The sequence below is a fragment of the Gobio gobio genome (assembly GCF_949357685.1).
Source record: "Gobio gobio genome assembly, chromosome: 22".
NCBI classification, from domain to species: Eukaryota; Metazoa; Chordata; class Actinopteri; order Cypriniformes; family Gobionidae; genus Gobio; species Gobio gobio.
This window is the reverse complement of record NC_137118.1, coordinates 6,890,843-6,915,014: the sequence shown is the minus strand read 5'-3', so window position 1 is coordinate 6,915,014 and position 24,172 is coordinate 6,890,843. Positions and strand designations below refer to the sequence as shown.

Genomic DNA, 24,172 nt, shown 5'->3' with positions numbered 1-24,172 from the left:
TCCCCGCCTTTGTTTACGATCTCGGCGCCGCCTGCGAGCACTTCCGCCCGGCCGGGCAGAGTGCATAGCCTCGGGTGTTCTAGCGATCTCAGGAAGGAGTCGAAGATTGTCCATAAAACTGTCGGAAATTCGCAAACCAATATCCAAAATCTCACCACGGGTGTACGATGTTAAGGCACAACTATTCTGAACGAACAGACCCGAGATGAGCAGGAAAAATACCGCAAAATTGCAGAATCTGGAGAGACCCAGAGCCTCGCGAACTACTCGCGCCGCCATCTTGGATCAGAATGATGCTGAAAATTCAGCTTTGACACCACAGAAATAAATAACCTTTTAAATGTTCAAATTCAAATGTTATTTATGTTAGTTCAAACAGCTATTACACTCTAAAAAATGCTGGATTATTACACTTTATACACTCTAAAAAATGCTGGATTAATACACTTTATACACTCTAAAAAATGCTGGGTTAAAAACAACCCAAGTTGGGTTGAAAATGGACTAACCCAGCAATTGGGTTGTTTTAACCCAGCGAATGGGTTGTTGCTGGGTTAAAACCACCCAATTGCTGGGATAGTCCATTTTCAACCCAACTTGGGTTGTTTTTAACCCAGCATTTTTTAGAGTGTATAAAGTGTAATATTTCACAATAGTACTGTTTTTGTGTTTGAATTCTTTCAAACACATTTAAAAATCTTGTATATGAAAATAGAGCAGATCCCCTTTTTGAAAGTAACTTGCCGCTTCAATTAACAATTGCATCAGTTCCATTGTTACACCAGTAGGTGGCGATAAGTGACTGTTAAAGAAAGTATTTGCCCATTGAATCATTCAAGAGATTCGTTCAAAAATGCTGATTCATCCAGTGATGAATCATTCATTCAAAGCAATTACTGGTAGTATTTGTCAGAAATAAGGTTATTTTATTTAGTTGTCTGTTCAGAATTGTGGGAGAATCGTGATCTCTATTTGAAACAAAAACAGGGATTCTCAATTCATCCAGAATTGTGCAGCTCTAGTCCAGTACATACAGACAAAACCGAAATATAACTAGTGTGAGTGTGTATCATAAATCATACCTTCTACAGTCAGCTCAAAGGACAAACTGTGTCTGATTCCTTCAATGGACACGTCGCACACATACAGGCCTGCGTCACTATACGTCAACTGAGAGAAGTCGGGCAGTTTGTCTAGTTTGCGGTTATCCTGGAGGAATTGAACAAGTTGTTTGTTTAGCATGACTTGGAGGACTAAAATGAACCGACCCACATCTGTTCAATTCCTTGCAATCTCTTACCTTAGTCCACGTCACCTTTGCTTCACTAGAAGTGTTCTTTTCCAACGACACCACCAAGTTTTCCCCGAGATTCTTTAACACCTTGCCTGTGGGAGTGAGGCTTACATCCAGAACTGAAAGAGAGAGAGACAGAAAGAAAATAAGAGATGACAAGCATATATCGGTCCGCTGCAGGCTCCTTTTTTGTACACCTGTCCCTCAAAATATTTCAACCACTGAAGAGGCTGAAACGCATCACATCTCTCTGCCAACTAAGAGCGGCCTTATTCCTGCCCGAGACATTGTTTCCTATCCTCACATGCCCGTCTGCGATGCCATCCGCTTTGAACCCGCGCTGCACAGATGGCGTGAAATACATTTGAATCTCCAAACGAAGCGTCACTAAATCCACATTATGGAGATCATCAGGCTTTTTGAACCAAATAACACACACACACACACACACACACACACACACACACACACACACACACACACACACACACACACACACACACACACACACACACACACACACACACACACCTCAATGAAAATGATCGAAAGTGCCAGAGTGTGTGAGCTTATCAGCGAGCAGGAGCCTGTAGCAGCGTCAAAAACTCCTAATTAAGCTGTCTGACTGATGTCCCGCCCCCTTCGCTAATCCTACTGAAGATAGATTTGATTAACGTTTCACTCGTGCATTAATTTCTACTATAAAGGATGAAATTAATTGGAAAGGAAAAGTTTGGTGAACTCTGGATGCTCATCTGTTCAACGGCTGTGTCAGTTTATTCAGGCTTCTGACTCAAACAATGGCTTAAGTTTGGTTGAGCTACTCTAAAAAAATGGTGCTATATGGCACTAAAAGTGCTTCTTGGCTCGTAATCATATGGGAACCACTTTTGGTGCTAGATAGCAGGGTTAGTTCACCCAAAAATGAAAATTCTGTCATTAATTACTCACCCTCATGTCGTTCGACACCCGTAAGACCTCCGTTCATATTCGGAACACAAATGAAGATATTTTAGTTGAAAGCTGATGGCTGAGAAAGGCTTCAGATTGGCCTCCATTGGCATTCAGTACATTTACACTCACAAGACCCATAAAAGGCACTTAAAACGTCGTTACAAAGTCCATCTCACCACAGTGACTCTACAATAATTTTACGAAGCGACGACAATAGTTTTTGTGCGCAAAAAAAAATCAAAATAACGACTTTATTCAACTTCTTCTTGTCTTCCGTGTGTGCCTCCACGACGCATGCGCTAGAATATGACGTGGCGCCGGGGTTCGGGAATCCATGAAATGCACACTTGAGCCCCATTTTGAGAACTACGCCGAGACCTAAAGCACGATCAATGTAGAATTCAACAGCTTAGATACGCGCGTCTTCCTCTGCTTGTAAACAAATGGCTTCTAGGTCATGTGTCCGAACGCCGGCGCTACGTCATATTCTCGCGCATGCGTCGTGGAGGCACACACGGAAGACAAGACCAAGTTGGATGAAGGTGTTATTTTGATTTTTTTTTGCGCACAAAAACTATTGTCGTCGCATCGTAAAATTATTGTAGAGCCACTGTGGTGAGATGGACTTTGTAACGACGTTTTAAGTGCCTTTTATGGGTCTTGTGAGTGTAAATGTACTGAATGCCAATGAGCTTTCAACAAAAATATCTTCATTTGTGTTCCGAAGATGAACGGAGGTCTTACGGGTGTCGAACGACATGAGGGTGAGTAATTAATGACAGAATTTTCATTTTTGGGTGAACTAACCCTTTAACATGTTCTGTATATGGTAGCGGTGATATATAGCACCTCAGCCAAAGAACCGGTGAAGAACCACTGAAGAACCACTGAAGCACTTGGTGCTATACAGGTTTCCCTATGATTACGAGCCAAGAACCACTTTTAGTGCCATATAGCACCATTTTTTTTTCAGTGTAGATATTCTACTCTGCATGTTGTCTTTTTAACCCATTTTTTAATCAGGCATTACAAAAACATGATAAAATTCAGTTTATTATTTACATTAACACATTTCACATTTATGAAAACATAGCACATTTACATATGGTTTAATATTTACAAGCGTGTTTTTTTTGTTTTTTTGTTTTCAGGAAATGCTTGTGACTTTTGCAAGCCTAGAACTTTTAATGCATTTGCTTAAGTGTATTTATTCATGAACCATAAATGCAAATGTTAATTCTCATTCAGCTTGTCGAGGTGTTGGTTGGCAGATTGATTAAAGAAGCCACTTATAGAATATTGAATATTTCCAAATTGTGAAAAGCTCTTATTGAGGGATTACACATCTTCAGCTCTAAGCATCGACCCAAAGCATTTAAAAAACTTGTAGAAGTGGATATATCAAATAAATGTTTTCAGAATAAATGTTTAATTATGCATTATTATATGATCATAAGCATGCGATTCCTTTTTTCAGTTTAACGCATTAAAAATATTTAACGCAATTATCACCGCATCAGTTTTTTTTCTGTCATCCTTTGTCTGCGCTACAGTATATGATCACGCTATCATTCATTCAAGTGCTATTAAACCATTCAAGCCTGATAATTGATAATTAAGTGATAACAACTTAAATTTGTACTGGCGTGGACAAAAGCCAAAATGTCTGCTTTGTCGAGTATCCTCGTAAGCACAGTCTTAAATTAGTTAAAGGGATAGTTCACCCAAAAATGAAAATTAGCCCATGATTTACTCACCCTCAAGTCATCCTAGGTGTATATGGCATTCTTCTTTCAGACGAATACAATCAGAGTTATATTAAAAAAGTTCTGGCTCTTCCAAACTTTATAATGGCAGTGAATGTTGCTCTATTTTTGGGCTGAAACTTTACTTTATAAAGTTTTAAATATGGAAATTTTTCTTACACAAACGCATCGATTCGCTTCAGAAGGCCTTTATTAACCTCCTGGAGCTGTGTGGAGCATGTTATTTGACGGACAGATGCATTTTTTTATGGACTTCAAAAACCGAGCAACAGTCACTGCTATTATAATGCTTGAAAGAGCCAGGACTTTTTTAATATAACTCCGATTTTATTCGTCTGAAAGAAGAATGTCATATACATCTAGGATGACTTGAGTGTGAGTAAATCATCATTTTTGGATGAACTATCCCTTTAATAAAGTCTTAAATGACCATAAAGAGTTGTGAGGACATCGGATGCAAGTCACGCATGTGCTTCAGATCTTAAAGTGACAGCAGCCTAAAAAACCCGCAGCTGTGATCTCTGTCATTAATGTTAATTAAAGAAAAGACAAATGCTGTGTTCGAAGTCGCTCCCTATACCCTCACTCACTATTCACTACATTACTCCACTAATATAGTCCACTTGAGTGAGTGAATAAAAACGAGTGAGTGAATTCGGACACTGAGTGCACAGGAAGGCCTGCCGCTTTTGCATAGTTTCTGCTTGCTGTTTAATAATCATTTAAAATGTAGCAAACTGGCAGTAGTAATGTATATTTATCATGAACTCTGCCATGGAAACTAGCATGTATTAACCGTAATTAAACAATTTAATAATCAATAAAAAAGGAATTTATACCTGTTGGACCAGCGCGGTTTGGAAAAGGAATTAACGGATGATTCAGATGCGGGCGAGACGTGGGAATTCATTCAGCTCGCAACTCACAGTGCATTATGGGTATTTTCTAGCCGTTGAGCATACGGTGCATTGTGGGATTGAATGAGTGCACTCAATAATGTCCACTATGGTTTCGGACACCACTACAAATGGCTGTCCCCTCAAATAGTGCCCTATTAAAGGGTATAGGGGGCGATTTCGGACACAGCCAAAGAGAAAAATCACTCACTGCTCTTGACTGAACTTTTGTAGCTTTAATAATGATTAATATACATTTAATTGAAAATGTACGCAGTGAAGACTGTGAAGTGTTAACTTTCAAGTTAACAACATAAAATATTTAAAATATACTGTCTTTATGTTGTTTCTACATTAATTTGGAGATTAAATGTGACATTATTGCGATATAAAAAAATATCAAAACCTTTAATGTTAGCTGCGATTAATTACAGAAAGAATGTGTAATTAATAAGTGAATTGTTTTAATCACTTTTATATTAAATAATTATATTATATTATAGTATATTAACCTTGCACTTTTTTATTATTAACCCTCTGATGTGCCATCATGATGGAATTGGCTGAATGTAAAATAGCGTGCCTCTTCTACTATGCATTTGGAACGACTGACTCTGCTCTTTCCAAAACCTCAAAAAGATCTTTCCATATCTGTCAAACGCTCCATCAGGTCTTTCTCTAGTGTGTTTGTGCCCTTAGGCAGAGATGGGAGGGAGATAGAGAAGAGGAGAGCATCTTTTTTCCCACTCACAGCTCACTGTGACGATCTGAGTGGACTCCATTACATTGTTGTCAAGCAGGGAGCACTTGTACACGCCACTGTCGTCTCGGGTAACGCCAGTCAGAGTGTAGACATCCTTGTCCGTCACCGTGACCTTCTTGCCCTGAAGAGGGCGAGAGAAAGAGATATGGTGTAATTAACCTGTAGTGAAGGATACAGGGCAGACTGCAGGACCCTGGAGATGAAAGACTGTGGACACGGCCGGAGATCTCTCACCTTAATGTTGAAGTTGAAGCTGGTGGGAGGAGGGTTTCCGTCCGCCTGGCATTTCAGTGTCACATCATCACCTTCCCTAATGGGGCTCTGAGAAATAACCTGTAGACTCACCTTCTCAGTGGGGTCTGAAAGGGAAAGGAGAGAAAACAAACATTAGAAAAAAAAGAAGAAAAAAAAACAGAAAAGCGAGGAAGATGGCTGTCATTGCAGGGATGCGGTGTGACTTTCCAACATGTAGCAAAAGCCACTAAAAAAACATTCTCTAAGACACCGTGCCATTCTGCAGACCCCAAGGGGCTTAAACGCCTTCATTTCCACAACCATTTGCAGTCTCTCATTCTCGCCCTCGTTTTTGTGCCCAGCAGCCACAGAGCATTTCACATCACATCTTCACCCCGAGGCACTGAACAAACCTCTCAGCATTCAGATGAGAGAGAGAGAGAGAGAGAGAGAGAGAGAGAGAGAGAGAGAGAGAGAGAGAGAGAGAGAGAGAGAGAGAGACAGAGACACTCGGTTACCAGCATTATGCCTGACAAGACCTAGAAAAAAACCCCATCAAATTGAGCCTGGCTACCAGCTGAGACCTTCAATTCAAGGTTCAGGACTCAAGAGATGGCTTCATATACTGGGTGATGTACAGATACACAGATCCCCGTGAACACGGACCCCGCAAACCAGCTGTAAAATCAAACAAATAAAGCATCAAAGTGCTAGACACAGCATGTGTCACATCTCAGGGAGAGAAAAGCCCCAGCACTTGACTACCATCCCAAATCCCAGTTTGTTTTTATCTCTGGGCTAATATGGCAGATCCGCCTCTAGGGGGTGCTGGTTTGTGTACAATAGCCATGTACAGTATAGAAACCTGAATCTACTGGTATATTAAATATTAAAGATATAAAAAGACTGCACTATTGCGACAAATCATAATTGTTGATTATTCCCTTGAAATTGTAATTGCGATTATTAATTACGATGATCACAATTTACACTGAATGATGTTTTGAATAGCTTTATAACATTGTTTGAAGCAACTGCATGCTATATTTTTATATGAAAATAAGCTAAAAACATTCTTCCTGAAAACATTTTAATGCCTTTATATAGCATTAAAGGGTTAGTTCACCCAAAAATGAAAATTCTGTCATTAATTACTTACCCTCATGTCGTTCGACACCCGTAAGACAAAGGAAGATATTTTAGTTGAAATCTGATGGCTTCGAAGCTTCATGATGCAGTGTTTTGAAATCGGTCATCACTATACAAGTCGTTATTTAGGGTTTTTTTGCGCACAAAAACGTCTCAGGTTACTTGCGTAACCTATGTTCTCTGAGTAGGGAACGAGACGCTGCGTCACTTTAATGACGTAATGGGACGCCCTCTGGGTGTGCCGATTGTCTGAAGCCCTTATAGAATCACGCCAATTGATTGGCTGATGGCGCGCACGTCGCCCCACCTGACGTAGTCACCTATATTAGCGCTCGCGCGCGCCATCTGCTCCTCAGATTTCTCTGCCGAAAAGGAAAGCCTGTCGGCAGCGCGAAGAGCTTGGCAGCGTACGCAGCGTCTCGTTCCCTACTCAGAGAACATAGGTTACGCAAGTAACCTGAGACGTTCTCTTTCATAGGTTCACTCGACGCTGCGTCACTTTAATGACGTAATGGGAACGATATACCAAACACGCCAAGCTAAAGCGCTGCCGTATCTGGCTCAAAGAACACCAGATAACCTACATGACTAGGTTAAGCAGACAGGACATGCGAACCCGGAGCCATGTCGAGATCCAAACTATAGAATCTCACAAAAGTGTGCGGAGAGGACCAACCTGCCGCCACACAAATATCTTCCAAAAGAGCCCCTCTAAAAAGTGCTTGAGAGGAAGCCACACCTCTGGTAGAATGCGCTCTAATATCAAGAGGTGAAGGTAAACCACGCACCTCATAAGCTAAGGAAATAGCCTCTGTCACCCAATGGGAAACCCTTTGCTTCGAAGCGGCAAGCCCGCGGCGGCCAGCACCGAAGCATACCAACAGCTGGTTAGATTTCCTCCAGCTGTCTGAACGGTCAACATAACACTTCAACGCTCGAACTGGGCAGAGCAAATGAAGTTTCTCGTCTTCCTCCGAGTCAAACGGAGGGGGGTGAAAGGAGTGAAGAGTAATAACCTGAGAGCGAAATGACGTGGACAAAACTTTGGGCACATAACCTGGCCTAGGTCTTAAGGTAACCTTGACTAAGCCAGGGGCAAAATCCATACAGGTCCCACTAACAGAGAGAGCCTGTAGATCGCCCACTCGTTTCAAAGAAGATAGAGCTAACAAAAGAGCAACTTTGAGAGTCAGAATTCGCTCAGGAGCTGACTCCAAAGGCTCAAATGGAGCCAAAGTTAGCCCTTCAAGGACCACGGAGAGGTCCCAAGAGGGAATACCAGGGGAGCGTGCCGGTCTCAGGCGCCTAACCCCTCGCATGAAAGATGAAACCAGTCTATGCTTGCCTAGCGGGATTTCGTCCGACTCCCTACCGGCAGCTATAGCTGCGACATAGACCCGAAGGGTGGTGGCCGCTGCTCCAGCAGCAAATTTCTCCTGCAGGAACTCCAGAACTGAACCAACCGGGCAGTTAACTGGATCCGCTGCATGAGTCGAGCACCACGACTCAAAGACCCTCCACTTGGAGGAATAGAGCTTCCTTGTGGAGGGGGCTCTCGCATTAGCAATGATCTCCTGAACGTCTGCAGAAAGACCAGCGTTTAGTATCGTTGGCCCTTGATGGGCCATACCCACAACTTCCAAATCTCCGGGTGAGGGTGCCAAATCCTGCCCTGAAGTTGTGTCAAAAGGTCCTTCCTGACCGGTATCTCCCATGGGGAGGAGTCCAGGAGGAGAACCATCTCCGAGAACCAAGTCTGGGATGGCCAGTGTGGAGCCACCAGCAGGAGGCTGGCCCCACTCTCCCTTACTCTGTACAGAACCGCCGGAATCAGCTTGATGGGCGGGAACGCATAGAGTTTCAGATTGGGCCATGGATGCGCGAACGCATCTATCCCCAACGGGGCCGGAGAGCTCAGAGAAAACCAGAGCCGACACTGGGACGACTCCTTCGAGGCAAAGAGGTCCACTTCCGCTTTCCCGAACATCTCCCAAATCTGTGACACAGTTTGAGGGTTCAGCATCCATTCCCCTGACCGGAGCTTCTGTCTCGACAGATAATCTGCAGCGAGGTTCAAGACTCCGGGTACATGGACTGCTCTCAGGGACAAAAACTTGTCCTGAGACCACAGGAGGAGTCGGCGCGCATGCCTGTCCAGGGTGCGCGACCGTGATCCTCCCTGGCGATTTACGTGAGACACCACTGCCATATTGTCGGTCCTGACAATGACATGATGCCCCCTGAGTGAGGGGAGAAAATGCTGAAGGGCCAGGGATACCGCTCTCAACTCCAGGCAATTTATGTGCCAGGAGAGAACTTCCCCCTCCCAGATCCCCATAGCTGGTCTGCCCTCGAATACCGCACCCCAGCCGGTAAGAGAGGCGTCCGTCGTAACCATTTGGCGACGGAAAACAGCCCCCATCTTGACCCCTTTCTGAAGAAAAAGAGGGTCCCGCCACATTGATAGGGCACGAAAGCAGCCGCGTGACACCTTCAATAGGCGAAGGGCCGATCCTGTTGACCGAGCCCCTGAGCGTTTCATCCACCAGAGGAAGGGCCTCATATGGAGCAGTCCCAGGGGAAGCACCGGGGAAGCTGCGGCCATGAGACCCAGGAGCCTGCGACACGTACCCACAGAAACATGATGGCCTAGCCTGAAGCGGACCAAGCATGTTGTGATACTGGAAATCCGAGCAGGGGCCAAACGGGCCTGCATCGGAACGGAGTCCAGACGAACACCTAAGAAGGTGGTCTGCTGAGCCGGAGTAAGAACGCTCTTGTCTGTGTTCACTCTCAAGCCAAGAGATTGAACGTGTCGAAGAACGACATCTCTGTGATGACAGGCTAACTCCCTGGAGTGGGCCAAAATGAGCCAGTCGTCCAGGTAATTGAGAATACGGATGCCCTGGAGCCTCAGCGGGGCCAGAGCAGCATCCATACACTTCGTGAACGTCCTTGGTGCCAGGGCAAGGCCGAAGGGAAGGACTTTGTATTGATAAGCCTTCCCTTTGAAGGCGAACCTGAGAAACTTCCTGTGTCGTCTGACAACCTGAATATGGAAGTAAGCATCTCTCAGGTCTATAGTGACAAACCAGTCCTCCGCACGTATCTGAGACAAGATAGTCTTTAGCGTTAGCATCTTGAACTTCCCTTTGTAGAGGGCGAAGTTCAGGCGGCGGAGGTCCAGGATGGGACGCAGACCGCCGTCTTTCTTCGGAACAAGGAAATAACGGCTGAAGAAGCCACATTTCTCCTCTGTTGCCGGAACTTCCTCTATTGCCCCCTTTAGGAGGAGAGAAGAGAGCTCTTGTTGTAGCACAGAAGCCTGAGAGGCGCTGTTTACTACCGTCTGAGCGACCCCGTCGAAGCGAGGAGGGTTGCGACAGAACTGAAGCGTGTAGCCTGACTGAATCGTGCGGAGGACCCAGGATGATATCCCTGGCAAAAGTTTCCACTCGAGGAGGAAATTTGACAAAGTGGGAGGTATGATGAGGTGCGGTGGACATACCTGAGTTGGGGTGTCGAGCTGGACCTCTGAGGGGGGTGTGGCCATCCGCAGAGGAGAGCACGTGGCGTCCTGGCGCGGAGTAGGCAGTGGAAGGCTGGGCCGCTCTGGTTCCCGGAGAAGACCGGATGTGTCTCCGTCTGGACGAGCGGCGGATGGTGAGCCAATCAGACGTGAGGGGAGAAAGCAGAGAGCGTCTCCTTCCTCCAGCGCCGGAAAAGGCGAGGATATATTCGGTTCTGTATTCCGAAGCGCGCTGGGCGGCGGAAATGACAGAGCTGGATAGGGAGAGCTGGTGGGGGGCGGGCAGAAACGCTTGCGCGGTCTGACCCAGCCCCGGTCGTGAACTGCAGCTCCCCTTTTTCTGACCGGAGGGTCAGGAGCGACTCGAAGTGGCCGAAGCAGAAGGTTTGCTGGGCCGCTTTGGGTCGATGCGTTTGTGAGGACGTTGACGGGGAAATGGACGACCGCGAGCTCCCCAGACCGTGGTGGGTGGAGGATAACTCTGGTCGCTCCTCCGGGCGGTAAACTCTCTTTTGAAAGAGGGGCGATCTCTGGACTGAGAGGGGGAGGGGGAAGGAGCGTCCCTCGCTCTCCTCGGCATGAACTGCTTAAGAGCGGCAGACTGGGATTTTGCAGATCTAAACTTCTCAACCACAGTGTTAACCGCCTCCCCAAACAATCCGGACTGGGAAATCGGAGCGTCCATAAGGAAAACTTTCTCCTTATCGCGAATCTCAGTGAGATTAAGCCATAAGTGGCGCTCCGCCGCCACCGCGCCCGCCATAGAGCGCCCTACAGCGCGAGCTGTGTGTTTAGTTGCTCGTAACGCCAAATCCGTGGCTTTACGAAGCTCCTTTACAGCTTCCGGCGTCAAACCGGTGCCCTCGTCCATTTCCTTCAGTACATCCGCCTGATATGCCTGGAGAATGGCCATAGTATGAAGGGCCATGCCAGCCTGACCAGCCGCCATGTAGGATTTTCCAATCAGGGCAGAAGTGGTCCTGCACGGCTTAGTGGGAAGAAGGGGGCGGGACTTCCATGAGGGAGCTGAAGATGGCGCGAGGTGAGTGGCCAGCGTGTCCTCAACCGCGGGAATAGCGGAATAGCCCTGTTCCTCAAAACCCACGAGGTTAGTGAAATCAGCGGCTGCCGCGTTAGTTAGGCGGGCTGAGAACGGCTGCTTCCAGGATCTAGAAATCTCACTGTGTAGATCACTGAAAAATGGTAGCTTCCTCCGCGGAGGCCTAGAATTAGGGCCGCTGAGGAATCTCTCATCCAACCGAGAAGATTGAGCTTCGCGGGGTTCATCCGGCCACTCGATCGCGAGCTTCTGTGTAGCGCGCGCGAGTACATCCACGAGCTCGTCATACGCCGCTGATGGCCGCGCTTCCTGGCCGCTTGGCGGGAGAGCGTCGTCAGTATTTGCAGCACCGAAATCCTCGGAGTCGGATGCTGCAGTGAAAATGACATCCTCCAGTCCGAAGGAAACCGCATCGCGTGCCTCCGGGCTGGGACAGAGATAATCGTGCGAGTATTCCACAGGCGGAGTCCCGCGCACATGCTCGGGGGAGAGAGGGAGAGAAAGGGCGAGGCCCGTCTGCTCGCACTCCACATCCTCGAGCTCTACATCCGAACCCCAGGTCGCGGATCCAAGAGAGGCCTGCGCGGCCTCGGGAGCGCGACGGGGAAAAACGGATGACTCCCTCTCAAAAACCGCGAGCCTCGAGCGGAGGGTTTTGAGAAGGAGGTTATCGCAGTATTTACAGTTAGAGAACCCCTGAACCGCGTCGCGTGCGTGTGGAAATCCCAGACATTTAACACACTTACTGTGGGGATCGTCGATCGCGATGAAGCGAGTGCACGGCGGTGGGCAACGTCGGAATTCCATAGCACTTCACCACAAGGAGAACAAAGTTCCACAATCCGCGGTCGCTGAAGTGCTGAGGTAAATATCGACTGTTTTTGGGCCAGAAAAATCGATAACCGAAGGGCATGAAATGGCCGCTTCGTGAAGGCAGAGAAATCTGAGGAGCAGATGGCGCGCGCGAGCGCTAATATAGGTGACTACGTCAGGTGGGGCGACGTGCGCGCCATCAGCCAATCAATTGGCGTGATTCTATAAGGGCTTCAGACAATCGGCACACCCAGAGGGCGTCCCATTACGTCATTAAAGTGACGCAGCGTCGAGTGAACCTATGAAAGAGAACTATTCTCGTCGCTTCATAAAGTTATTGTAAAACCACTGTAATGAGATGGACTTTGTAACGACGTCTTTAGTACCTTTTATGGGTCTTGAGAGTGTAAAGTGCATTGTGCCAATGGAGGCCTTTCAGAGCCATCAGATTTCAACTAAAATATCTTCATTTTTGTTCCGAAGATGAACGTAGGTCTTACGGGTGTCGAACAACATGAGGGTAAGTCATTCATAACAGAATTTTTCATTTTTGGGTGAACTAACCCTTTAAGCCTCAAATCTCATCTATACATTGGTTTGATTTCTTAAAAAAAAAAAAAAAAAAAAAAAAAAATTAAGATTATGCATGGTATTATTATGTTATACTAAAACTTAAATTAAAACAATGGGGAAAAAACCCTGAACCTGTAGAAATAGAGAGAGATAGAGAAGTGTTTGACTTCTCTAATCTGACTTCGGACTTGTAATGTTGCCTGAATCATAATCATACACTGTTTGTTCATTGGCTAGAGGAGACTGAGCCTGGTTTCTCCCAAGGTTTTTTCTCCATTATGCCACCTGATGGAGTTTTGGTTCCTTGCCAGCATCGCCTCTTTTGCCCTTAGCTTTTGGCTTGCTTAGTTGGGGACACTAAATATTCAACTATATTACTGATCCGCCCGCATTGACACATATGATAATTGAAATGAGCTGGATGACATCACGGTTTTCTCCAGAGCGGCTGTACAGGCGAATCAAATTCTGTTGCATTATTTTCCTGTTATCACTGTGAAGCTGCTTTGAAACAATCGGCATTGTAAAAAGCGCTATATAAATTATAGTGACTTGAGTTGACTAGAAAGAAGAGAAAAAAAGCAGAATCATTTTTTTTTTTTTTTTTGTAATTGTGGCATCTGTAATTGTAATCACGATTAGAAATTCGATTAATTGTGCAGCCCTAGTGTACACAGATTTTTTTAGAATTTTCTTTTTTTTAGTCATGTGATCCTTGATTAATCACCTGTGAGTATAAAGACTTGTTGGCTAAAAACCTTTAATTGTCTGACGAAGAGCCGGCATGCTTGAAATGTTATCTTTCTGAGTCCGTTATAATTTATTTTTGCATTTTTGGAGCCTTGGTGTGCCTACATTTTTTTCCTGATTTTTATCATTTCTTTTGTTCTTTTGTCAAGCACCCAATCTTGAGCATGTTTTGCCGGTGATGTGCGTGCTTTGCTCCTGTTTTTACTATATATAAATTTTGACCATGACCTAAGCAAGTATGAATTAAATTAAACAAAACTAACAAGAAATATATTTATAATGTAACAAAATATCTCTACTTCATATAAATGCTTTTCTTTTGATCTTTATGATCATTAAAATATCCTGTTTTCAACACTGACTGATAATTAAAAAATGTTTCTTGAGCAGCAAAACATCATATTAGAATGATTTCTCATGGATCATGTGACGCTGAAGACGAGTAATGATGCTGAAAAATCAGCTTTGATCACAATACGTTTTAAAATATATTAGAATAGAAAACAACTATTTCGAGTTGTAATAATATTTCACAATGTTATTGTTTTACTGTATGTTTTTTTTATTAAATAAATGCAGCCTTGGTGAGCAGAAGAGACAAAAACATTTTAAAAATCTTACCGACCCCAAACGTTTGAATGGTAGAAAAGAGCTTTTTAGTATGTAGCCAGCACCAATTAAGTTACTTACAGTAAATTGGGAAGGTCTCTGCTGCTGAAACCTGGTTGGTGCCCATCACATGCTGTGCTGAGCAGGTGAACTGTGAGGTCACATCCTCTTTACTGGCGGTGTACTCCAGACTGGAAGAGGTGCTGGACAGACCTGTGACTGGGTCCTTGGTGACACTAGGTTTTATAATGATCTCTGCAGTCACACACAAACACACATATAGACACATCAGTCATTAGAGCCGGCAAACACGGTGACTGTCACACTAGAAGTGCCTGACACCACGTAACAACAGCTTGAGTCTGTCAACACTGTCAGAATGTTCACTAACCACAAACCAATCAGCTGTGAGCGCGAGACTTCAGCTTCCGTATTTTTTTTAGGGTAATTTCAGAAGAACGAAAGCGCACGTAGGACTGCATATGGGACCACAAGCTGACAAAACTAAATTACGTAACATAAAATGTCATGGCAATCAGTTTATGCTTTTTGTAAATAAATCTTCTTTATTTCAGAGAGACAAACTGTTGTAAAATAAGTGTCAGGAGTAGTTCTACAGCATGTCAGAAACAGGTACCGGGTGTCTGTCAATTAAAAAACGCGACGTGCCATATCAGATGCTCGCAGTGTAGACAGCTTCAATATGCTTACAATATGCGCATTATCTAGTTATGCTGTGTCACAACATGCCACACACATCCAGTGTAGAAACACATTATTTTTTTTTTCATAAAAGCTTGTGGGAAATATTATACATACTTGTTGAGTCATTTTATGAAACAAGTGCCTTTTCATTGCCGTTTTCAAAGGAATGACATCTCAAACTACATCAATAAACATGTTTATATTAATATAATAAAATATTCTTAACTGTTCCTTGTTATAAAGAGTTTATCCTCCTGACATTAGCAACATTAGTAAACAACACTTTTTCTAAATAATTCATTACTTTTCAAAAAAATTCAAATTTATTTATTATTTGATGGGTTAGATTAAAGAATATTATCAACATGAAAAAAACCTAATGTTATTCAACAAAAATGTTAAATAGCAGTAGTAACCTTTGAAAAGGGCTTGTCAAAGATCACATGTCACTTCTTGTTTATTATATCTTTTGAAATGAGTTCACTATTATTTTGAGGTAAATAAAAATGGCAGATAAATGATCCTGTTTTAATTCAAATTAATGATTTAAATAAATGTGTTTGATCTAGCTTGAATTGAAAAAAAAAACAATACATAATTTATCAAGGCGCAATTACAAAAATATAAAATATTTATCTGACTGTACATGTGTGTGTGTGTGTGTGTGTGTGTGTGTGTTAGGGGTGTAACGGTACACGTTTAACTTTGTTTTAAGCGCAGAACACACTTCAATCACGAACACGTATATCTAGGGTTGGGTATCGTTTTTTGTTTTTTTTTACGATACCGGTGCCCAACCGATACTTTTAAAACGGTACCGGTGCCTGAACCGATACTTAACAAAAAGAAAAAAAAAAGAGCTACAAAACAACGGTGGATGATATTAAAGAATGGCTTTTTACTGAAAAAAAAAAAAAACATTCTTTAAATGGAACATTTTTTTAAAAGTTTAAAGTATACTCAAATATAAATAGATACAAAACACAATTTACTTAACAAATTCACAGTAAAACCTGAGCCACCTAACCCAACAACAATAGGCCTAATTTAACACTAAATAACAGTTACAGTAATAACAGCAGTAGTTGGTATTCTTGGTATGCTACAAACCAGCTTCAAGGTTCAGCTTTATTTAGCAGAAATATGAATATATTCTCTAGCTGAATATTTTAGAACTTAAAAATGCTTCTCGCATGACACAGCAGCCACAATAGTGCTATGACAGCTGTATCGGTTTTATTTATTAATTAATTTTTTATACAAAATATTCACAAACTTGTTAACAATGTCATGAAATATCTGAATGTGTGTTAGTTGATCTATAATGTGCGAAGGGCGCCGCCATGTTAGTTTGCGCCTCAGAGAAATCGGATCTGTCGGATTGACATCACATAAATTCATCCTCGTCTCACGAAATACATGAAAGTAAGTGACCGCTGCTGAACTGGGAGAAGAATAGAGTAAACTATATAGTTAAGTATATAATGTGTATCTGATGTGAATAAAACACGTAGTCAAATTATAACCGTCTGAAAGGATTGTCATCACCGATATAGACATCAGTGTGTATTTTCTGCCAGTAATTATGTGCATTTAAATGCCTGAAACCTAAAATAAATATGATATGGTTGGAAACACAGACTAGTTGTGATATGTGACGAGCGCTGAGCATGTCTGTCTCTGGCTCGGTGCAAGCCAAAGCGTTGGAATTTAAGTGGCACCGAAATCTGCGTTCTGATTTGGTCTGGTTACATTTTGGTTATATAGGTACCGGTGCCATATTGGCACATAATCATATCTCATGTAATCGCTCAATCAGTGTTTCAACGGTGAAAAGATGTCAATAAAACAGTTTGTAAACAATGTCACGTAGCGTCACATTTACTTCAGGAGTCATTCAGTGTCCACAGCTGTTAGTTCACTAGAGAGATCAACTCTTTCACTAAATATATGACCTACATTAGCCTATATATTCATTAGGGCTGCGCAATATATCGAAATTATCAAAATATCGCAAATGAACATATCGCAATATGCATATCGCAAGGCTACGCAATATCTGAATGATTTTAATATGCTACTTCAACATTGTGAAAAGTGGACGTTTTAGGTTGACGCATACAGCAGAGAATCGACTGGGCACACGACTGTTGCTTATGTGACTTGCTTGACGTTAAGAAGAGTTATTAAACGCAATAACTTGCAAAAAACAACTCCTTGCAGTCTCGTGCTGTCTAACACACACACCGAAACGTGCGCACAAGCCGTTCTTTTTTCGTGTCTTGTTTCACACTTGAACTGTCAAACACGCACACAGTTATGTCAAAATGGCTGTCTTGATGAGTATTCATGTAAACACAGTCGGTTATGATATCAGTTGGGGAAAGAAATAGATTTTACGCGCTTAAAGCAATATCGTATCGCATATCGCATTATTTAACAAGGATATTGCATATCACATTTTTCTTCAATATCGCACAGCCTTAATATTCATTATATTCTACTTAACCTGTTAGTGATATCTTGATTATTTAATGTATGTTTAAATAAATATGTCGTGAAAATGACAGACACTGTGCATACATGATTATATTTCAACAACGAATTGAAGAAAAAACATAATTTTATAATTAGATTTAGAAGTTAATGCAAAAACTGCCTCATGTGAAGTTTACATGTTTGCATAATAATATTCAACACTCAAATAACATATTATATCTAAAAAAGAAATAGCAACTGAATTTAGGCTAATAGTTTTCGGCTCTGTTGTTAACATTTAATATTATAATAATGTGCAAGTAAGGGCTCCCTATATAGTTTACAGCAATATCTTTAAGAAACTTTTAGTTATAATTGAATTAATTTAAGAACAGACAATTTTTTCAGTAAACCAGTGTTTCATAAAAATACATAAAAAGCAATTTCGTAAAGCTGCTGTACCAAACCCGTACCGAACCATGACTTCAAAACCACGTACGTACTGAACTTTTGTGTACCGTTACACCCCTAATATGTATGCATGCATGTAATATTTTCAATTCATACACTCTAAAAAAAAAGGTTCTATATGGCACCAAAAATGGTTCTTGGTCGTAATCATAGGGGAACCACTTTTGATGCTATATAGCACCATATCTTAACATGTTCTGTATATGGTAGCGGTGCTATATAGCACCTTACTCAAAGAACCGGTGAAGAACTGCTGAAGAACCACTGAAGAACCAAATTTGGTGCTATACAGCACTTAAAAAGGTTCCCTTATGATTACGAGTCAAGAACCATTTTTGGTGCCATATAGAACCTTTTTTTTTTAGAGTGTATATTTAAGCTTATAAAACACTATATATCAGATTAGTGTGTTTGGTGCACTTGATTTCCTGATTCTCCTTTCATGTAATGGCTCTGAAATGAACTCACTCTTGCCGTCATTCACCAGGGACTGGTTGTTCCTCATCCAGATGAGATCTACCGCTGGGTTGGAACTCTCCACCACGCATTCCCCCAACTAACACACACACACACACACACACAAAGAAAAAAACAGTGCATCTGCTTTAGTGACTATATCGAAACTTTTCGTCATGAATTTGGACGAGGTACTGTGACACTCGAACACTTTCGGTTCCGCCAGTGTCTTACACATCTATGTATAGACTCATAACACATATTAACACATTCGATCGTCACATGATGTGTCATTCCCACACTCAACACGATTAGAATGTGTTGTGACTCTGGGACACTTTTCTTTGGGACTTTCCCTAATGAAGGTTTATGACCTTCGAGGTACTTTTATCCCACTTAAATCCTGGGGTGGCCCAGGGAAGATACCTTGATATAATGACATCTTTATGAGCTAAAGTGGGCTGGGTTTTAACTCTACAGTTGTGATACAGGTCTCCCATTTCCTCACTGTCTTTTTCTTGCCATTTTCCTTCTCTCTGTTTGAGTAAAACCGCCGCCAGAGGCCGAATAGGCTCTGCATTAATAACACGCTGACAGGATCACATGCTGACGAGCTATCTGCCCCGGGATAGAGAGATCAGCAGAAAGAGAGAAGGGTAATAATGGCAGGAAAGCGGAGCAGACAGCGGGATGATGCATGTGCTCAGGTGTTCAGGGTGGCGTGAGAAATCCAAGATTTAGAGGAACCACGAACGAGGGGGAGATGGGGTGGGGGAAATCACTGTACTGTGATTCCGGTCTCCGATAACACACCGGACCTTCCTCAGGAGCCGGACCATGATGCATCACCTCTCAAGCGTATAGAGTGCTGCCTGAAGCCTGTAGCTTCCAGTGAGCCGTGGAACAGAGCAGCTGTGACTAAGCACTTTCCTTCCTGGACTCTCGGGGGATTCACGAAGAATGAATTCTGCCCACTAATGGCGTTTATTTGCACATGCTTTCTGCATTGTTTTAGCAATCAATTTAATGATTTCCGTTTCATTACTAAGTCCTTTACTTTTGAGGAAGAAATATCTGGAAAAAAGAAATGCAATTCCATTGCAAAATGATGAGAGAACTATTTAATTCAAACTATTATTGCAAAACAATGTTATATTTTAGTATTATTTAGTGTTATAGTATGGTACCACTTTAGCCCTGATGCCAGCCGAACTTAGCCCCGCCCACAACATTTGAGGTCGAGGAGTTCGGTCTGGACTTGATCCGTTGTGGAGCAACTATGCTCGAACCAGAGCTGTTCGGACCAATCAAATTGTCAGGGCGGGCTTTATACGATGATGGACAGATGATCAACAGTGACGTAATCATCCACGTCACCAAAGAGCGCTTGGGTTGAATTTGTTAAACGGAGAACTTGTTCGTATACGCATTCACCTTTACTATTTCTCTCAAAAATGATGATCGTGTTGGTAAGTACTGCGTGTATCCTTAAATTATTTTTACAACACCAGCAAATATCGCTTACACTCATTGTCTTATTCCAGTGTGCGTGCAGTTGAGTTCTGTTGACAACTATGCGTCGCTCAACATATGTCACTTACTCCATTGCTCTGATTGGTTGTAGGTCTATCCAATTAAGTGCAGAGGCATTTTCGCCCCATAATCACAGCCCGATGGAGCAGCATCAGACTCATATTCTGACTAGAATCTGAGTATGACGACGTCAGGCTAGTAACACTTCAGTTTAGGCTCCAATTCTCACTGTTAACTAGCCTGATGTCGTCATACTCAATTCTAGTCAGAATTTGAGTCTGATACTGCTCCATTGGGCTGTGATTATGGGGCGTGTTTCAACCGAACCAGGAAAGACCTCAATTGGATAGACCTACAACCAATCAGAGCAACGGAGCGACGCATAATGTTAGTTGTCTAATGTCAACAGAACTCAACTGCACTGTGTTGCCATGTCCGCGGGTTAAAGCGACCCCAATTATGTGATATACAGACTCAGGAATGCGATTTTTAGCTGCCAGCCTTGCCAAAATAACACTATTTTACCCCCCAAATGCCTTTTTTCCCCGGAGAACCCCCCATGGAAAGCTATTAGGCTTGTTTTTTGCTAGTTTTGAGGAACGTTAGCAATTGGGCGGGTTTTGTTGTAAAAACTTGGAAACCCTGTCTGCCCGCACTCTGGAATAAGTAGCCTAACGTTAGAAGAAAAAGATGAGTGTAAACGATCGTTGCCGGTGTTGTATAAAAAGAATGTAAGGATACACAGAGTACTTACCAACACGATCATCATTTCTGAGAGAAATAGTAAAGGTAAATGCATATACGAACAAGTTTTCCGTTTAGGATTAGAACAAATTCAACCCAAGCGCCTTTGATGACGTGGATGATTACGTTACTGTTTATCATCTGTCCATCATCGTCTAAAGCCTGCCCTGACAATTTCATTGGTCCGAACAGTTTCTGTTCGGGCATAATTACTCCTCAACGGATCAAGTCCAGACCAAACTGTGGCCGGGGCTAAGTTCGGCTGGCATCCAGGCTCACTGTTAACTAGTTGTTTATTAGCATGCATATTGATATTGGCTGTTTATTAGTACTTATAAAGCAGATATTAATCCCATAATTCTACCCAATAAACTTAAACTTAACAACTACCTTACTAACTATTAATAAGCAGTAATTAGATATATATATACTGCACAAATAAATGCACATTGTCATATGAACAACCAGTCAGTAACGTCAGATTTACATCTCATGAGTCTTCAACCAGTGAATAAATTGTAAGCTTTAACGGATTGATTCACTAAAAGAATCAAATCATAAGAGTCATTAGTTCAAGAATCTGTTGGACTACTGGTTGCACATTATTGTTTTATTTCCCTCAAAAGATCCAACTCATAAGAGTCATTTTTCTGACTGCACTGCTTGTGCTGTATGGTTTTGATTCAGCAAAAAGAACTTGACTCAGAGACATTCATTTGTGAATCAGATTACACTGGTCACGCTTTTTGATTCAATGAAACTGGCTCATGTGAGCCATTCATTCAGGAATCAGACGACAATAGTCATGCTGTGTAGTCGGTTTCATTAACACATTACTTTAGAGATTTATCAGATTATACTAGTGGCACTTTTTTCTCTAAAAGTAAAAGAAGCATTTTATGAAAGCAATCCCACTGTAGTCTGATTTCCAAATGAATGAGTCTCATGAGACCATTCTTTTAGTGAATCAAAAATATGCTAAAAAACTAAACATGAACAGGCTCATAACAGTCAACAGTTTGAGAAATGGACTGTTTATTTTTGATTCACATGCTTCTATGTGACTGTACAGAATCGCTCCACCTCTGCGATACAGACTTCACTCTATAAAATCCCCAAAGATTTTAAAGAACCAATTCTGATTCAAATTAGCAATATGACTCTCCTTGACCTTTCCATGAATAACTGCTGCCATGATCGTTGGAAAATGTACACAAACATCTTTTTAAATCAATCCGCCTTTTTTGTGTGCAAAAGTGGCACACCTATTTAATGTATTCACCCTTCTCTTTCTAATTTATTCTTTCTAGAGACCTTCAGCCACCCTGCAAGTCTTCAAGACAAGTAGCTATTTGAAATGCTATATATTCAGAGGAGGCGCTCTTTCTTCCGTGTCCTTCCCCTCTCTCTGTCTAAGCAAGTCTCAGCACTTTGAACACGACAGACCTCGGTGGGTGGCCACGGAAAAAAACAGGCCCATAATGCTGTATACACAGCCTAAGCCTTCCCCACCCCACACCTCTGCCTCAGCCAGACTCTAAGATCCTAGCGCCTCTGAACTACACTAAAAAAGAGAGAGCGATAGAGGGAGAAAATGAAAAATAACGACCCCCATCTCCATTTACCAACACCAGTCATAAGGACTGCGTGGGAAGCCTTGTATGTGCTCCAAGTAGTTCAAATCAAAGCTCCTTCCTCTTCTCATGCAACCGAATAATATTACTGTCGCCCTGTGTTTGAGATGCAAACTCTAGACAACATAAAAGTGGCTGTTTCCTGTGCAGCCGTGGGTGACAATCGCTCGAGCACTGCCTAAATCAGGTGTGTACGCCCCACAGACGCGATCGCTGATGTCCGTATCATTAGCGGCGTCTACAAGCCGCCTCTAACTGTGATAACAGCAGGTGTGTGTCAATGTTGAGACTACTAGAGAGACATGAAAACAATGGCACAGGGTTTGATCCTGCACATTGTTAGTACACTGGCTGGTGTGTGTACTGGAGCAAACACCGTCTACTGGCGAAGGCAGCAGCAGCAGAAGCACTGGGTCTTAAAGGGAAAAGTGTAAAGACTGACTCACCTGTGTCAGCTTGCCGTTTTCCAGTTCTTTCGCTTTGTTTTTGATGACAGGGGTTGATGGTTTTTCTGCAATAAGAGACAAAGCATCTGGTTTACTATCTTTGTGGGCACTCTCCATAGATGTAATGGTTTTTACACCACCACTAAACCTACCCATCACACAAAATGTCTGCATTTTTACATTTTCAACAAAATTCCTTCTGTATGATTTATAACGGGGGTGTCCGATCCTGATCCTGCCTGGAGGGCCACTGTCCTGCAGAGTTTAGCTTCAACCCCAATTAAACACACCTGTACCAGCTAATCAAGGTCTTATTAGGCATACTAGAAACTTCCAGACAGGTGTGTTGAGTTGGAGCTAAACTCTGCAGGACAGTGGCCCTCCAGGGCCGACTTTGGCTTAAAGAGCCAAAAACAAAAGCTTGTTTCCCACTGTGACACGAATCCCCATGGGTCAGTGTGCCTTCCGGTTGAAGTCCCCGCCAGGATAGAAAAATATTAACACACACACGTTGCGTTTTCATGTTTTATACACTCTAAAAAATGCTGGGTTCAAAACAACCCAAGTTGGGTTGAAAATGGACTAACCCAGCAATTGGGTTGTTTTAACCCAGCGATTGTGTTGTTTTAAGTAAACATTTAACCCAACCGCTGGGTTAAAACTACCCATTAAATGGGTTAAAACAACCCAAATGGTGGGTTAAAACATCCCATTCACTGGGTTAAAACAACCCAATTGCTGGGTTAGTCCATTTTCAACCCAACTTGGGTTGTTTTTAACCCAGCATTTTTTAGAGTGTAATAGACATCATGATTTTTATACTGTATATGTTATCCCCCAACACAAACCCTACCCCTAAACCTACCCATCACACAAAACGTTCTGCATTTATACATTACAATCCTTGTTGGGGCATTTTTTGTTCCCCATGAGGAAAACAGCTTAGAAGTCCTATTGAGTGATCGGTAGGTTAAGGGTTACAGGATAGAACATACAGTTTGTATCATTATGTCTATGGAATGTCTCCATAAAACATGGAAAAACCCAACGCGAGTGAGTGAGTGAGGTCTGTGTGTGTGTGTGTGTGTGTGTGTATATACAGTATATATATAATGTATATAAAATGTTTAAACAAGTAACCCAGACCATCTATTTGATTAGCCAAAATATGCGTTACAGTTACAATCAGAGCACACTGTGACCAATATTGTATCCCAAAATGGAAAGCCCTCCATTTGACCTTCTGTTTACAGTGTGACGAATGCATTGGAATGCATTTTTTTTTACACAAAATTTAATTTTGTAATAACTTTAG

General features: G+C 42.6%; 1 protein-coding gene across 1 annotated transcript in view; it reads right to left on the bottom strand.

Moving 5' to 3' along the window:
• Positions 1–24,172, bottom strand: part of alcama (activated leukocyte cell adhesion molecule a) — a 130,275-nt gene that overhangs the window by 15,903 nt on the left and 90,200 nt on the right. Inside the window, 7 exon segments of the mRNA XM_079804850.1 lie at positions 1,083–1,209; positions 1,301–1,413; positions 5,662–5,794; positions 5,908–6,032; positions 14,472–14,645; positions 18,513–18,600; positions 22,858–22,922. Of these exon segments, the coding sequence (XP_079660976.1) occupies positions 1,083–1,209; positions 1,301–1,413; positions 5,662–5,794; positions 5,908–6,032; positions 14,472–14,645; positions 18,513–18,600; positions 22,858–22,922 (825 nt within the window).